Source organism: Pundamilia nyererei, unplaced genomic scaffold (genome assembly GCF_000239375.1).
Source record: "Pundamilia nyererei isolate P.nyererei 1_Seehausen unplaced genomic scaffold, PunNye1.0 scaffold00469, whole genome shotgun sequence".
NCBI lineage: Eukaryota > Metazoa > Chordata > Actinopteri > Cichliformes > Cichlidae > Pundamilia > Pundamilia nyererei.
The window spans coordinates 77,189-94,477 of NW_005187870.1; the positions used below are offsets into that span (position 1 = coordinate 77,189).

Genomic DNA, 17,289 nt, shown 5'->3' on the forward strand with positions numbered 1-17,289 from the left:
TAAGAGTCATGTTTTTGTCAAACCATGTGAAGGACCGAAATTTCATTTGACAATCAGGTGCCATGTTACAAATCATGTTGCTTGTCAATACTGCACTACAACTTCCATAAGCGTACATATTTATTTACCAGCCTAGAGACATTATACACACCTCCTGCCATCAAGCCATTTGTAATGAAATACAGGTTAGCCATTTAAAAAAATAAATAAATAAAAATGATACAATACAGAAGAAAAACTGGAAAAAACCCTCAAAGAATCAAATCTTTACTATGAAAAACAAAACTAAACAAAAATGAACATTTGTTTAAGCTTTTTTTTTTTTTTTTTTTTAAACAACAAAGCTATTTAGTGAATCAAGTTTAAGGACATAATTCTACAATTAATTTTTGTGTATTATCTCTACAGGCTAAAAACATCATTTCTAGATTTAAAAACAAACAAAAGGCTTTCCCTACAATTCCTAAAAGAGTAAGCCAGTATTAGAATATATGAGATCATTTTTTCCTCACAGGTGTTGCACTGATTTGGCGTCTCACCGGTGCAGGCCGTGCTATGAACACAGTGCTAAAAATCTAAAGGATGACATTTTCAACCAGTATGATTTCTCATGTGTCTTTTTAACTGCGTTTTCTGCTTGAATGTTTTCCCACATGTGCTACAAAAGTGTGACTTCTCGCCCGTGTGAATTCTCATCTGTGCTTTCAATCCAAATGAGTATCTATATCTTTTGCCACGGGGGCCAGACGATAATGGCTTCTCACCTGTGTGAATTTTCATGTGAGTTTTCAAGTGTATCATTTGACTGAAGCTTCTCTCACATATAGTGCAAACATATGGCTTCTCACCTGTGTGAATTCGTGTGTGTTTTCGGAATCCTGATAAGTCCCTGAATGTTTTTCCACAGATGCTACAAGAATATGGCTTTTCACCTGTGTGAATTCTAGTGTGAGTTTTGAACGATTTTAAATCTCTAAAACGTTTCCCACAAGTACTGCAAGAATATGGTTTCTCACCAGTGTGAATTCTCATGTGAACTTTGAATGCAGATGAGAAACTGAATTTGTTTCCACAGACACTACAACAATAAGGCTTCTCACCTGTGTGAACTCTCTGGTGTTCATTTAGTCCAGATTTAAAATGAAATACTTTTCCACAAGTTTCACATTTTAAACACTTTTTGAATGCGTTTGTTGTATACTGGCCCTCTGAGCCGGGAGACTCATCTGCTCCCTCACCGCGAGGTTTCCTCTTTATCGGCTCTGCTCTTCTAGTTGATCCCAAATCCACATGCCTGCCTTCTTCCACATCTCGCCTCTGTGGTTCAGGTAAGTTATGAGAGAGAAACTGCTCACGCTTTGGTTCTGGCCTACACTGCTCATAAGTCTGAGTCACCATAAAGGTATCACTCTCCTGCTTCAGTGCAAACTGCTCTCCCTCCTGACTGATGCACAATTCCTCCGGTTCCTCTTTAATGTGTTGCGGCTCTGGGTGCTCCTGGCCCAGGCTGGAATATCTCTCCTGGTTACACACCTGATGGTCATGCAGACCCTCTTCTTCCTTACAGTCGTGTTGTTGTGGGAGGTCTGAAGGGACAAATATGAAAACACATCTTTGGTTCTGGATGTCTGGATTCAGAGCAGTTGCAGTCATGGTACAAAAAAAACCAGAATTACATATTAAATTAAAATAAAATGTTGTTAGCAGGTCTTAAATTAAGCAGATACAGTCTCAGATAATAAAAAGTAAACTTTATTAACTGATCATCTTTATGTGTGACCACCTCTATAGCTTCTTTGGCATTTTCTGGACTGGAGGTTAAAGATGTGTGTTTTTGCAGATTGCAGAACATTCAAAATTTTACAATTATTCCAAAACAGAAGCTTTACAAAATATTTGTTTCATAAAGTCTTCTACAACAGGATAAAATGCAGAATTAATTAAATGTTCATTAAAAATTACTCAGCAGCCTTTCATTGCCCCCCTTTCACAAGGAAAACTAGTTGATCTTTGCTGGTTTCAGACACTAAACACTTTGTCCGCTGACAATTTTAGACTCACATCTCAAATTTGATAAGCATGTAAAGAAAATGTCATAGTAGTTATAGCTAATCTGAATGTTTTAACTTAGTTTGACACTGTATAGCGACATTAGCATACCTACATTATCTAGTCTAGTTTTCAAGTGTATAAATACTCTGGGGCCAGAGTGTCTTGGCTAGATAAATTCAAAGACGAAACAGTAATCGCAGTACTAGGAGCACAGTTAATGGGAAAAGTAAAATGCCATATTAAAGATCTAAATCAGGATTCTCTATAAAGGCCTCAGTCTTTCATTTCACTGGCCCACTCGTCTTTACAGCAGTACTTCAGTTCACTGAGACTTACAGGCTTTGCTTGTATACGCTCCCTCAAGGTCCTACCACAACATTTTAATAACATTGGGTCTGGGCCATTGCAACACTGTGACCGTTTTCAGCCATTCTGTTGTAGATTTGGTGGTGTGATTGGGATCATTGTCCTGTTATACGATTCATTCTCCTCCAAATTTTATTAATTAGAAAGACAGTTTCAAATTTGACTCTACAGGGTTTTTCTTGTGACATTACCAATAAGTTTGATGTGTCACATGGCCCTCTTCCTATTGAAAAAACAAAAGTTGTATCCAAGATGGCCGACTTCTAAATGGCCACCACCCATCTTCCCATCTTGAGGAGTTTGCCCCCTCACATATACTAATGTGCCACAAAGAGGACTTTGATATCACCAACCATTCCCATGTTATTACGGTGTATCCACATAAATGGCCCACCCTGTACAATACTTTGTTATGGTCCTGTAGCTGGAAAACAAGCCCAAATCATCCACTACTGTGCAAAAGAAGTGGTATGAGGGCTTTTGTAAAATATGGTGCTGTGTATTATAGCAAACCCCTCCACTTCTTTCCCCTATTCTGTCCAAAGGACATTGCTCTAGACATCTTGTGGTTTATTCAGATTGAACACTGCAACCCTAAGCCATGCTGCCATGTTCTTTTTGGGGGCGAGATTAGCCTTTCTCCTGGCAACTCTTCCAAACAACCCCAATTTTTTTTAGTCTTTTACTAATTGTACTGTCATGAACTTTAACATGCCAACTAAGGCCTTTACAGTCTGGGATGCATCTCTTGAATTTCTTGCAATTTCATTGACCATTGAGATGCATTTGCTAGGCTATCAATAACTGGAAAGAATGGCAGCTACCTTGAATGTTTTCCACTTGTGACTAATCTTTCTCATTGTAGAATGATGGACTCCAAATTGTTTAATGACCTTTTCCATATGAGTAGACAACAGCTGCTTGCGTAGGATCATTGCCAATGTCTTTTCTAATACTACAGCTGAAAATTATCTGCCACTTTAACTGATTTTTTTGTACCACCTCAGCTGGATCCTTTGAAGAAAAGTAAGTTCACTCAGAGTCCATCTCAAATTACAGAGGTCCTTCTGGGCTGAGCCTAGAAACCCACTGGAACAAGCTCATTTCCACAAATATGCCGACATTTAGAGGAGATGTTGAAAATTTATGTTTTTACTGAGGTAGTATTCTGTAGCATTTTATTTTTGTCTCCTGGTGCCTTTGTGAGCTCTTTTCGCAAGCAGTCATACTTGCAAATGACTGACATCCCAGTTTGTTTACTTGGATTTGTTGAAGCATCACTTTCACTTGTTTTGGTCATATACTTATCATGTTTATATTCATTTTATTTAAAAGAGAGTGCATATTAATGAATATGCCAAATTTAGCTATATAGGCTAATTTTCATCTGCACTCTTTACAGTTTGTTGGTGCTTTCTTCAGGTTAGTGGTGTTTCACCATGACAGTTCCTGTGTGTGTGTGTGTGTGTGTGTGTGTGTGTGTGTGTGTGTGTGTGTGTGTGTGTGTGTGTGTGTGTGTGAGTGAGAGAGAGAGATCTCTACAGCACAGCTGCACACCTGATCTGTGTAATAAATTTCTTTCAGGACTCCAGATGACATCCAGCAGCCTGAGGCGCTCTTCCCCGGTCCAGAAAATGATGCCATCGGCCTCCTGTTTCACTACAAGCTGCTCTCCTGCCTGAGCGATGCAGAGTTCCTCCTGTTCCTCTTTAATCGGTGGAAGATCAGGATTCTCCTGGTCCACACTGGAGCTCCTCTCCTGGTTACAGACCTGCTGATCATCACAAACTTCTTTGTCCTTAGACTTCATGTTGCTGTGGGATGTCTTGATGGACAAAGTGACACAAGAAAAAAGTTACTAATGTGATGACAGGAACACAGATCTGAGCAAATACATTCCAGCAAATTTAATAATAATAATAATAATGGATTGCATTTATATAGCGCTTTACAATTCCACTATTCAGTCACTCTCACATTCACACACTGCTGGAGGCAGCTACAGTTGTAGCCACAGCTGCCCTGGGGCAGACTGACTGTTTCTATTAAGGAACAACTTCAGAATATCAAAAATCCCCCAGAAGCTTTTGCTTTTTCACAAACAGATACTATTACACTGGTTACTTACATCCAAACAAACTTTCAACCATAAAAATTACATTTAAATCAACAATGACACTTTTTTTTTTTTTAATCAAAAGCTTGTTCGATAAAGGACTGGGCCTAATTAGCCAACTCTTTAATTCAGATGGTTGCCTGCTTTCATATTCAGAATTTGTCCTTTTACCAAACATGTGATACCAAAATAATACGCAAATGTTTGCGATGCAAGTCCAGATTGTGCAGTGAGACATTTAGTATTTGCAGCACAGATGGAAACTACATCACCCCACCCTTTGATCCCGGCTCTCCCACGACTGTGTCTTTAATCAGCAACAAAGCATCAACAGAATGATCAGAAACAAAAAAAAAAAACCCAAAAAATTATTTTACCCAGAAAGTTCCTACTGACCAACAAATTAAAAGAGGTGACATTTAACACCATTAAACGTTACCTCACAGTGACCAGACTTGTTTACATTTCTAGAAGACGTTTCACCTTTTATCCGACAAGCTTCTCTAGTTCTAAGAAGTATTTCAACTCTAGTGGGAGTTGTCCCTTAGGAACTTGACCCACTATTGATTATGTGAAAAAGGGCGTAGGTCATTATCAGCAGAATTTTCATTTAAAACCATTGTAAGATCTGCCCTCACCCCATTATGGCCTTTTGAGATCAACTGATGCAAGATGTGAGTGGGCCCTGAGGTGCCTGAAGTGATCTTAAAACTGTATTGTAGGTGCAGACGGTTGATGTCGTAAGCCACCCCCTCTGTTCAAGGATGGCAACAATGGAATCCTCGAAAGAGCGACCTTTGACCTTTAGATGCTGATGTACACCCAAGTCTTGTCTTGTCAACGTGGCTCTTCTATGCTGTGCCATGCATTTGGCTGCTGCACTGCACCGCATGCACCATGTTGTTTTGTAAAGGAGCGTATGCGGTGCAGTGCAGTGAAGAGTGCTCGGACTTCTACATTGAAGAAACCAACTTTAAAATAAAATATTTGTAAGTTAAAATAAAAAGATCAAATAATGAAAACTGACAAGACTCAAACCTGTTTCTGTGACCACAAGCTAACATTCTCTTTCTGATACCACTAAGCAGCCCAACGGAGTCTCGAGTTTACTTAATACATCCTGTTCAAAAGCTTGGTTGATAAAAGACTGGGCCTAATTAGCCAACTCCTTAATTCAGATGGTCTCCTACTCAGTTTAACACAGGCAGCTTCCTGCTCAATAAAACAAAACATCACTTTATTTTGTATATAATTAGCAACTGTGTTTTTCACTAGCTTAGACTGCTGGATGCTTGTGTTTACACAGCGTCCAGCAGTCACAGAAGGACTCATGATAGAAACAGACCAAAAATCATGTTAATTAATGAACCACATTGGAATAATCTGTTTCCAGCAAGCTGTTCAGTGTGAAACGTGTGCTGCAGTCAGTTTACAGCTCTGAGCGGATCAGTGTTTCTTTAAATGTAACTGTACCCTTTAAAGAGAGAATTACAAAAAAATAACTGAATGTCAGCCACTTAAGATGCCATCATGGAGATGTTTTAGTGGTGATTGTCTTAAAACAATCGATGATTACTGCGAAAAACAAATGATCATCTTAAATAATCAAACATCAAGGGGAATATATAAACACGGACACTGCTGTTCTAATTTATTGTAAAAAGTATAAACGAGTTCAAGGTATTGAGAACTTCATTCAGAAAACTAGTGATTTTAGTCATCAAGAAATAAACTGGTGATCCCTCTACAGCCATACTGCCAACTACCATAAGAGCCCCCCCTCTCCTCGCGGGGTCTTTAATCTAGTTAAATCACGTGATATACTCGCAGAAATTGATGAATCCACGGATGTAATCCAAAACACGGACTGGAATAACTAAACCAATCTATCTTGTTCAGGTAAAAACCAGCTAACCCGGAACACCTGCGTTTACATTCTGGTTTTCTGTTAACGGGTCCTGAATGCTGCTTCTGTTTCACTGTTTGGCAGTGAATGCGGTACACCGGCCTGCACACACACCAAATGGAATCCGCGGGTGACCGCAAACACGAAGGTCTTCACCGTGATGTTTTAGTAAAGTCACTTTCTGCTGTGTCTCTCTGGATGTTTAGTGTTGAACGTTTACCTTTTAAAAAGACAGAAGCACTTGTGTGATTAGCTGCTCCCTGATTTTAGTCTGTTAGCATACAAGCTGCGCTCAGATCAGAGTGTCAGTTCAATGAGACCGTCACAGTTTCACAAACCTGCTTTGTGTGACTTTATCTCGGGTTTCCGGTTGTTCTGCAGCAGTCTGAGCTCACGACTGACCTCCTCCTCATATTTCGTTTGTTAAGCTGGCAGGATTTCCTCAGCAGCAGCAGATAAACTCTCACACAGCGAACTAAATATATTGTTGAGTAATAAAAGTCACGTCATTTCCGTTCTGTTTCGTCTTCCGGTAAATCACGCGCATCGAAGTCGCACTGCTGCCCTCCTCTGGTCATTCTTACAATTTCAACCAGAACGAAGTCATTACATAGTCTTTTGCAGAAACCTGGATACAGAATTTACACTTCTCCAGTGATCCCAGTTCAGTGCTGATTTAAAGAATAGACTGTGATGTCATCCCTGACAGTTCCGCATGCATGAGGTTTCTTTCTGAAACCTGTAATGCCAGCGAGAACCTGGTCAAATTCACCTCATCCCTCCTCCTGCTTGTTTTTACACATAACACATTTTCTGTATCTTAACGGTCATTTATAATGAGAAGTAATGGCACTCCTTCATTCTCCCACTGCTTCTGGCACAACACTGTTATTTTTTCTTTGATGATTCAGAACAGCCCATCCTTAGCTTAATACCTCTTTTAATTGCCCCTCAGGGTGTGGTGACCCTTCTGTGTGTTGGTATCTACAGAAACCCTACTGATGCTCCTGTGTTTTCAGTACTATATAAGTAAATCTGATTGGACTCTAGCCTGAATTTTTTTCTTTCTGTAGTATAAACAGACAACCGCCTTCAGTCACCTAAGCTTTACATTGCCTGTAGGTCTGTTATGTCAAAATCAAAGTCTCATTTACCATTTTGTGGACCTTCTGGCCATCTGCATAACTCTGGGGTGCAGCTGAATAGTCACTTTCATTTAGGAAGGTTCCTAACTGAGTGACATGACAAGTATCTGTGTGGGAGCTGTAATAAGAGCTCATCTCTAGGTATTAAGAAAGCTGCTTCACTGATTGCTTTATAACGTCATTTAGCAGAGGATACAGTGAATCAACCTTTATGAAAGGAAAACAGATAATATCATCTCATAGTTCACAGCAACACAGTGTCTGACCACTCATGAAAAGAATCAACTGTCAAAGTGGCATGCACATGTAAATGCTAGTTGTATTTTTCAGTTTTCAACAGCAGCCCTTAAAGCCACAGCTGAACTATGGCCACAATAATAATAATAACATCTGCTTCTTGTTGCATGAGGGCCCTACATGTATATAGGCTCTCTAAATCCAGATGAAGAGCATTAAAATGATCAAAATGCTTTTACTGTCACGGTTTACAGTGGCAGACCATGTGTTGGTGAGTGGGGACCCAGGTGCAGACACAGGCGAGGAAACCAATCTAACTTGAACAATAGGCGAGCCTTTTATTACAGCTTATAATCAGGTCAACAAAACAAGGGCAAAGCACAGAGGCAAAGCTAAACTGGGCAAGCTGAATACTGAGACTATGAAAGCTAGGAAGGCAATGACAAAGAGACTGTGAAGACTATGAACAGGACTTTGTGCAGGAACATGAAGGAACTATGAACTCATACACAAACAAGCAACATGACCTGCACAGTGTCCTGAAACCTGACATGACATGAGGGCTGGAACACAGACAACGCAACAATGAACAAAGGGAGACAGAGGACTTAAATACAAACATGAGGTGATCGGGGGAAGTGGAGACGCCAGAGGAAACAGCTGACACAAATGAATCATAATGACACCACAGGGGAAGAGTAAAATTAAACACAGTAACCATAGAAACACAAGATCTCTTCAAAATAAAACAGGAAACATAATGAGACAGACATGACAACACAAACTTGACAACATAAGACATGCAGACTTGAAACACATGAAGGGCAAGGAAGACTAAAACACAGCGGGAGAAGACATGAGTGGATCTAATGAACAGAGAACTAAAGGCTGAGCAACTTAGGAGCTTAAGCAAAATAGATGAACTTAACATAAACAAAGAATAACAAAATACAAGGACTCAAGTCCTAATTTTTGCAAGCAATCTGGATCGGATTAATAAATTTTTGCTTTGGGTCTTCTGGGATAGACTCCAGGCTCCTCCTCACCCCCTACTACAACCACTCACGACTGAACTGGATAAGAGGTAGATGTTAGAAATTTTGCTCTAAACATAGAAAACAAATAGGAGGAAAGGAATACACAAAATCACCTCTCCAGTAAGCATGTCACAGTGTGTGGAGTGAGAGAACCCAGGTGCAGAGTTTAACAAACAAAACCAAAAGACACATTTATTTAGGGTGATACATTTACTAAAATCAAAAGTCCATAAATGTGACTAATATATAAACTAATAAACTAAACACAAGGAGAACTGGAAGCACTAAAGGTTACTCGGAATACAAAGAGGAAACACAGACAGCCAATCAGGCAGAACAAGCTGTACAGCACAACATGGAGGGAAACTGAGGCTATGAATACACAGAGAGAGAATGGAGTCAAAGGAAGTAGAAATATCTGAGGCACACGCATCACAGATCACCTTAATCCAAATAATGAGGCAGAAAGGAAAGTAAAACAACACAAAAGAAGGAACTACCATAACTGAAACTCGGAAATAAACAGTAAATGTGAATAAACTACACAGGAAAACAAGGGGAAACACTGAAGGAACTTCTGAGCGGAGAGTAATGCAAAGTATTAGTGGGACCTATAGAGGTCTACAAATTTAGAACAAGTCTCAAACCACTATAAAAATATTAACATCTTTCTCTGTTTTCAAACAGTCTTTAAACAGTTGTCATTAAATTGTGTTTGAAACCCTATGTGGTTAACAATCCTTCAAAGCTTGCACTAGCACTCTATATGAGATTCAGACCATTGTTTTCATATCTACATACCGTCTAGCTTAGTATTATTTGCATGTTAGGATATTATATTAATCTGAGGACATTTTACTGGTTTATCTTAGTATTATAGTATATGTTGGTAAATATATATGCATTTGGTTTATATCTGATGTTCGGGGTTGTATTTATAATCTGTGATTAGCTTTTGGGCCCAATTTCAAAAATAACTATTTGTATATTATGGTTTTTGAATTTTTATTTTATTTTTATTTATGAATAACCTGAAGCTGATATCAGGAATGCAGACATTAATTGAAGCTAACATATATCAACACCTGAAGGTTTTTAATACATAGAAATCAAAGTAAAAACCTCATGAAAAGGAAACAGACTCTAGAACTGAGAGGCTCAATAGTACAAGTACATAGTTGAGCTAAGAACAAAGACAAAGGAACCAATAACACAAAATTTTCACAACAAACTAAACACTGTACAAGGGAAACAGGGAACTACAGTAGTAAACCAAAGACCAAACCAATTGAAATAATAATAAACCAACCCTGACTGAATTAACTCAGAGTGCAAAAACTGAAAATCCTGGGTGCAGGATCAAGGATGATGGAAGGAGGAGTGAGAACAAATAAGGAGTAAAAAGCAATGCAAAAATAACGCTATGTTAATTTTTCTTGAAATCAACTATTTTGGAATGTTAATTACATGAGCAGCCTCGACCTCAGCTTCTTCTTAGCTTCTTCACAGTGCCACCTTCAGACATCTCAGGGCTAATTTTATCCCCCCACTGACATGTTTGCCTTGATTGGAAACGAAGAACTCCACAGGTCTGCTGACATGTTTTTAAATCAATCCCTGTTCTTTCACAGCCAAACGGTCCCCGGGTCCTAGTGTCCTTCTACGTATTCATTGTTTGAAACATAAGTAAATTACTGCCAGTTGATTTTTTTCTCCCAAAAATTAAATAATAAAATCAACCAAGAATAATTTCAGAAAAGAAAATTAAATTAAATAACTCATTAAATAAATCTAGTTAATTTCAGCAGTTTAATTAAATAGAAAACCATCTACAAGGTATAACAAAAAAGGGCTGGTGTACAGCAGCATGTGAGGAGAGATAAAGGGAGGAAGAAGAGTGTTCACCTGTTGACTTCATGTAAACGCTGCTACTGTTGCAAGACATAAAATGCATAAATGCTGCATCATTTTAATTGTTATCCATCTTAAACATGCATATAAATGGATTAACTTAATTATTCTGTGAGTGTAAGGAAGTATTTTCAGCTGTTTGTTATCCCTCTGTAGTTTAGTTTGTAGTCGTCATGTCTGAATTTGTCCACTAGATGTCTCCCTTTGCCCACTTTTTCTATGTGACAGCTCTCTACGCCCATGATGAAACGTTTTCGTTAAGGCTCTCTGTTTAATGTTTGAACCAAGTTAAATTGTGTGCTCTTTACACATTTGCTGGTTCTGTTTCGCTGCTGCTTGTTCTTCTTAATAGTCTTGATGTTTTTTAAACAGTCTGTGCTGAAGCTGAAGAAACCAATTCTACAATGTTAGATGATACAGCTTCAGAATAATAACTAAGTAAAACTTCTGCAGCTTCAGCAACATCAGTAAAGAGAGATTTTAGTGTCTGCAATATCACTTTGTGTGAGTTTATTCACAGGAGACATAACGTGAAACACTGATGCTGCATTCAGGGATCATGTAAAAGACGGTAGAGAAGATTTTCCAGTTCACAAATATCCTGAAACACTTTGCCTGTGGTGGTTTGAGAGTGATAGTTAGTGTGAGCAGATGATATAATCAGAGTAACAGAGCAGGAAAGGAGTAGTGATGTTCAGAAGATCAGAGAGTTATGGACGTATGAGATTATGGAGAGACTTAAAATTAACACAATTTTTTACAGGAAGCCAGTGAAGCTGTTGAAAGACAGGAGCTATATGTTCTATGAAACATCTTTATGTTACTGCTGTGTATATTCACTATCCCTCCTCTGCAAACGTGAATAGTGTTATAGAGTTGAAAAGAGTGTCTGACAGGATCTGAAGTTTAAAGTGAGATTAAACTGGAAGGGAAGTGCAGTAGGTTAGGGTGATTAAGGATAGAGCTGGAAATGCACTAATGAGGGCATTTCAAATGCTCCTGAGAGGAGTACTTTTATTAGGTTCACCGGGAGGAGGCCTTGTCTGCTTAGGCTGCTGCCCCCGTGACCTGGCCCTGCATGAACGGAAGAAAATAAATGGATGGCTGGAAAATAAAAAAAGAGAGGAGGACAGATGGCAGAGAGACAGTGCATGAGGAAGTGCAGGAGATTGGTAAGGGGCAGGTTACAGCAGCTATGAAGGATAATGAGTGGAAAAGCAGTTGGTCCAGATGACATAACTGTGGAGGTATGGAGGAGAGAGGGCAGTGATAATTACTTTTTCACACAGGGGCAGGTAGGTTTGGATAGACTTTTTCCTTAATAAATAAAATAGGCGTTTAAAATTGCATTTTGTATTTACTCGGATTATCTCGGTCTAATTTTAAAATTTACTTGACGGTCATGTCACATGATCGTGTGTCAAATATACAGAGTGCAGGCAGGGTGGAGTGGGTGGAGATGAGTGTTAGGGTGATTTGTGACAGAAGGATAGCTGCAAGAGTTGAAAGGGAAGGTTTAAAAGATGGAAGCGCCTTGAGGCGACTTATGTTGTGATTTGGCGCTATATAAATAAAATTGAATTGAATTGAATTGGAAGCGAGACCTGCTTTATGGTTTGGGAAATGTGACACTAACTAAAAGACAGAAGGTCAAACTGGAGAAAGCAGAGCTCAAGGTGCTCAGATTTTCATTGAGAGTTGCCAAGATGGACAAGATTCATACATCTGATGGACAGCTCAGCTCAAGCATTTTGGAGGCAAGGTTAGAGAGGCAACATTGAGATGGTTTGGGCACGTGCAGAGGAGGGCTAGGGCAGAGAGAAAGGAAAGTTAATGAATAGAACTTTAAAGGAGGAGGAAAAGAGGAAGAGAACAGAGGACGTTCACAGATGTGGTGAAGGAGGACATGCAGTGGGTTGGTGTAACACAAGATGAATCAGATGTAAGCAGATGATCTGCTGTGAAAATCCCTAATGAAACGATATGCACAGCATATAATAGCTGTGTGTATTGTTTTTATGCCAGGAATTACTTTTGAGAAGCAAGAAGATGATTTTAATGGTTTATTTTGTTTTGCAACAGATGTGCGAAGTTTGACAAAACAGTAAAATTCAGTAAAATTCCTCGTTTCAGATGGAGGATGAACTGTGGGGCTGCACCAAGGTGCAGTATACAGTATATCAGGTTCATTCCGACCGTGACTCATGCAAAGCTCCTGCAGTGTAACAAGTTTCCTGTAACCAAAATACCATTATAAAATTTGATCTATGGTAAAAACACTTTTCCCATCTTGTTGAAAAAAATATTAAATCCACATTTGCACAAAAGGTGTCCTTCTAATCATTTCAGTTGGTTACTTCGATGCATCCCTCTCATTAGACTGCACATTAAACCAATAGAGTAAATATATTTCATATCAAGCAGGTCAAACCCTATGTTACTGAGTTCACATCAAATTCAATACAAATAATTGTTGACATGATCACCAAAATTGATAACATTTTCATGCAGTTTGAACTGTGAACCTGCTGCTAAACAAGAACTATAACACAGACGAGGACATGTTTATTCAAATAGTACAAAAAAGAAAAAAAAAATCTGCTTCTACATTTATATAAAAAATATCAGTAACCAAGAAAAATGTGTGAAATAAGGCAGAATTTATGTTTCCTTTATATTTTAGATATTACTACTCAGAAAAATATATAAGGATTACTTTTAAAACTTTACTTGAACTGCATAAAACTCATAACCATTCAACACACACTGAAGGTTAATTTTCATTAATATGAATAGCTCGTCAAGTCCATAATGACGTATTTCTGTCCTATGTGTGGCACTTTCTTGCTAAACTCTGAACAACTGAATTAAAAGTTTTCCATAAAAAGCATGAAGTTCATCTATCCTTGATTTTCTATAAGAAAGGTATTTCTTAAAACACAACCTACATCTACAACTTATGTTTGTCATGTCTACAGCCTAAAACAAAACAACAAAAATAAATTCAGACAAATATAAAATCAGGGTTTCCGCTACATCAGGGGTGTCAAACTTATGCCCCACAAGATAATTATTGATTATCCGAAAAACAGCAAGTGTAGTGACACAGGACAGGTAGACACTGCTGCCATTCATCATAAGAATAGGACAGCAAATTGAATACATGATCGGTACAGTTCGTTAATGTTATGGAAATAAAATGCATATGAGATCAGCTTTTTAAGTGAGTGGGACACTTAACTAGTGTGACTTTTCATGTGATTTTTCAGGTTTGTGGCATAACTGAATCTTTTGTCACAGATGCTACAAGAGTGTGGCCTTTCACCTGTATGCCTTCTCATATGATTTTTTAAGTGTATCATCTGAATAAAACTTTTCTCACACACACTACAGGAATATGGCTTTTCACCCGTGTGAAGTCTTGTGTGAGTTTTGAATCCTGTTAAGTCACTAAAAGTCTTCCCACAGGTGCTACAGGAATATGGTCTTTCACCTGTATGGATTCTCATGTGTCTTTTCAACCCTGATAAGTCACCAAATCCTTTCCCACAGGTGCTACAAGAATATGGCTTCTCACCTGTGTGAGTTCTCATATGTCTTGTCAAGTGATTCACCTGAGTGAATCCTCTTCCACAGACACTACAGAAACGTAAGTTCTCTCCTGTGTGAACTTTGAGATGACTTTTGAATTTCAACTCATCACTGAAACTTTTTCCACAGGCACCACAAGTATGTGGTTTCTCACCTATGTGGACTCTCACATGTTTTCTGATTGCCGATGAATCACTGAAGTTTTTGCCACAAGTTCCACAAGTATGTGGCCTCTCACCCGTGTGAATTCTCATGTGTGTTTCCAGTCCTGATCGCTGAGTGAATCTTTTGCCACAGGTGCTGCAAGAATATGGTTTTTCACCTGAGTGGATTCTCATATGATTTTTGAATCCTGAAAAGCTACTAAATCTTTTCCCACACTCACTACAAGAATACGGCTTCTCACCTGTATGTTTTCTCATGTGTGTTTTCAAGTTTACCCTCCGACTGAATACATTCCCACAGTAGGTACAGGGGAAAGGTTTCTCACCGGTGTGCGTTCTTAAATGGCCTTCCAATATTGATTTTTTTCTGAATCTTCTCCCACAGGTGCTACAGGAAAAAGGCTTCTCACCTGTGTGGATTGTCATGTGACTGTCCAATCCTGACTTCAGTGAGAATCTTTTCCCACAGGTGCTACATGGATACGCCTTCTCACCTGTGTGACTTTTCATGTGACTTTCCAGTCCCGCCTTTATAACAAATCTTTTTCCACAGATGCTACAAGGAAATGGCCTGTCACCTGCATGATGTTTAACATGAATTTTGAAAGGTGATAAGAAAGTAAACTTTTTCCCACAGGTGTTACAAGTATATGGCTTCTCACCTGTATGGAGTCTCATGTGAATTTTCAAGTTTACCATCTGAGTGAACCTTTTTCCACAACTGCTACAAGTATAAGGTTTCTCACCCGTGTGAACTCGAGCGTGTTTTGCTAAGTGGCAGTCAAACCGAAATGTTTTTCCACAAGTGTCACATTTTATAGGTTTTTTGTTTGTATCAGTTTTACTCTGACTCTCTGATTCGAGAGAGGTGTCTACTGTGTTACTCTGACTTCTATTTGTCTGTTGTGATGTGTTCTTCAGCTCAAAATGTATAATCAATCCTGAGAGCACATGCTTGCTTTCTTCCTGTTTTTGGCTTTCAGTTTCAGAAGACTTGCAAGAAAGGAGCAGGTCAGTGTTTGCTCCTGGAGTGACCGTAAAAGTATCAACCTCCTGCTTCACTGCAAGCTGCTCTCCCTCCTGACTGATGCATAGCTCCTCCTTTTCATCTTTAATCTGTGGGGGCTCTGAGTCCTGGTCCAGACTGGAGCTCCTCTCCTGGTTACAGACCTGCTGGTCTATGAGTACTTCTTCCTCCTTACAGTCATGTTGTAGTGGGAGGTCTGCATAGACAAAAATGATAGAAAACACACACATATTTGAGAAAATATCATGTAATTTGCAATTGCAAGTTCAGTTATCCAGGTGGAAAAAGTTCTAAAGAGTAAAATCTATTTATTACATCCTCACGAAAGCCCTTAGCTGTAATCCTCCACTCTGCAGTAATATAGTTTTTTAAATCAGTATATACCTATGTATTTCTCGGACACATTTTAGATTTTTCTCTTCTACTTATTACTTTTTATATTTCTTAGGGGTGAATTTAATGCTTTAATTGCAATTAATTAATTTGAAAAAAAGAAACGCGTTAAAAAAATTAAAGCATTTAATCGCACTTTGCGTTCCAAGAAAATCGCAAGTTTTGTCCATGTCATGCTTTCCTGGTATACGATTACACTGATGCAAACAGCTACAAAAATGGAAGACTCAGAAGAAAGCATGCTGCTAGGACTGATCGCAGGCAAACTTCATTTCCAAAAGACTACTAAGTAAAGCCTTGATAAAAGTCTGGTGCCAGCAGCCCAAACTTGATGAAATGACTGGCTTCAGGACCGACATTAGTAAGTCAACATTGGACAACATTTAGCATCAGTTGATCCAACTTTCCACCTGAAAGACTATTCATGTAAATTCAATAGCTTTATGACACTGAAAAAGCAAGCAAAATTAGATGCATTACACACAGTCCTGCTAATACGATGGAACTACACCAGGAGCAAACACGACTGGGGCAACAAAAAGAGCTACTCATACAGGGTGTTTCCACACAGTGGAATTCAAAGCGGGATATGGTTTCTTGTCTACTAAAGAATCAAGAGGCTGTTTTTGCTGCTTTAGACAAACAATCAAATCAGACAAACTCCATCTGAGCCAGTAAAACTCCAAAAGCTGACTGTCCTCAAGCCATGCAAGTAAATAAAACTATTTTCAATTTATTGTTGTTGTTTCTTCAAAAAGCTCTATAGTTGACAATTAGTGTGTAGATTAATATTTACTTTCTTGAACTGTCTACTACAGGTTTGTGACTGAACTTCTTAGAGGTGAGACATGTCTCATGTCCAGTGGTTTTACCTGCTTTCTGCCATCTGCCTCACACCATGGAGGTCTCTGATGATGAATCAAACTACATGGTGAAATTTAAGATCCTTCACAAAGGACATACCCCAATGTGTAGCAACACTCAACCATCAGTGGCTCAAGATAGCTACTGTGCTTGACCCACCCTTTAAAGATTTAAAGTGTCTTAAAATGTAAAGATGCCACTACAAAGTAGCCAGCAAAGACAAAGAGCCTCCTCCTCTCTTCATTGTCTTCGGACTCTGATTCAGATGAGGAAGCCCTGAGTACCAGGGCCCTGAGTTTGTACAGAGCAGAATACACCATCAGTGAAAAAGACTGACCGCTGCACTGGTGGTCGAGTCGAGCAGGGACCTACACATACAGCTGTATGTCCTTGCCACGTGAGAGTCCCATGTGAGAGTGTTCCCCACTTGCAGGTCACATAGTAACAAAAAAGAGCTGACTTGAGCTCTGAAAATGTGAA

The 17,289-nt window shown here is 38.9% G+C and overlaps 1 protein-coding gene across 1 annotated transcript; it reads right to left on the reverse strand.

The window, feature by feature from the left end:
* Positions 1-11: 11 nt before the first annotated feature.
* On the reverse strand, positions 12-6,960 carry LOC102196703 (zinc finger protein 502-like). Its single transcript, XM_005753820.1, has 3 exons — positions 6,779-6,960; positions 3,976-4,243; positions 12-1,586 (listed from the first exon to the last, which is right to left on the reverse strand). The coding sequence occupies exons 2-3, from the start codon at positions 4,226-4,228 to the stop codon at positions 592-594; spliced, it is 1,248 nt and encodes a 415-aa protein (XP_005753877.1). The 5' UTR covers positions 4,229-4,243; positions 6,779-6,960; the 3' UTR covers positions 12-591.
* Between the last annotated feature and the right edge of the window lie 10,329 nt (positions 6,961-17,289).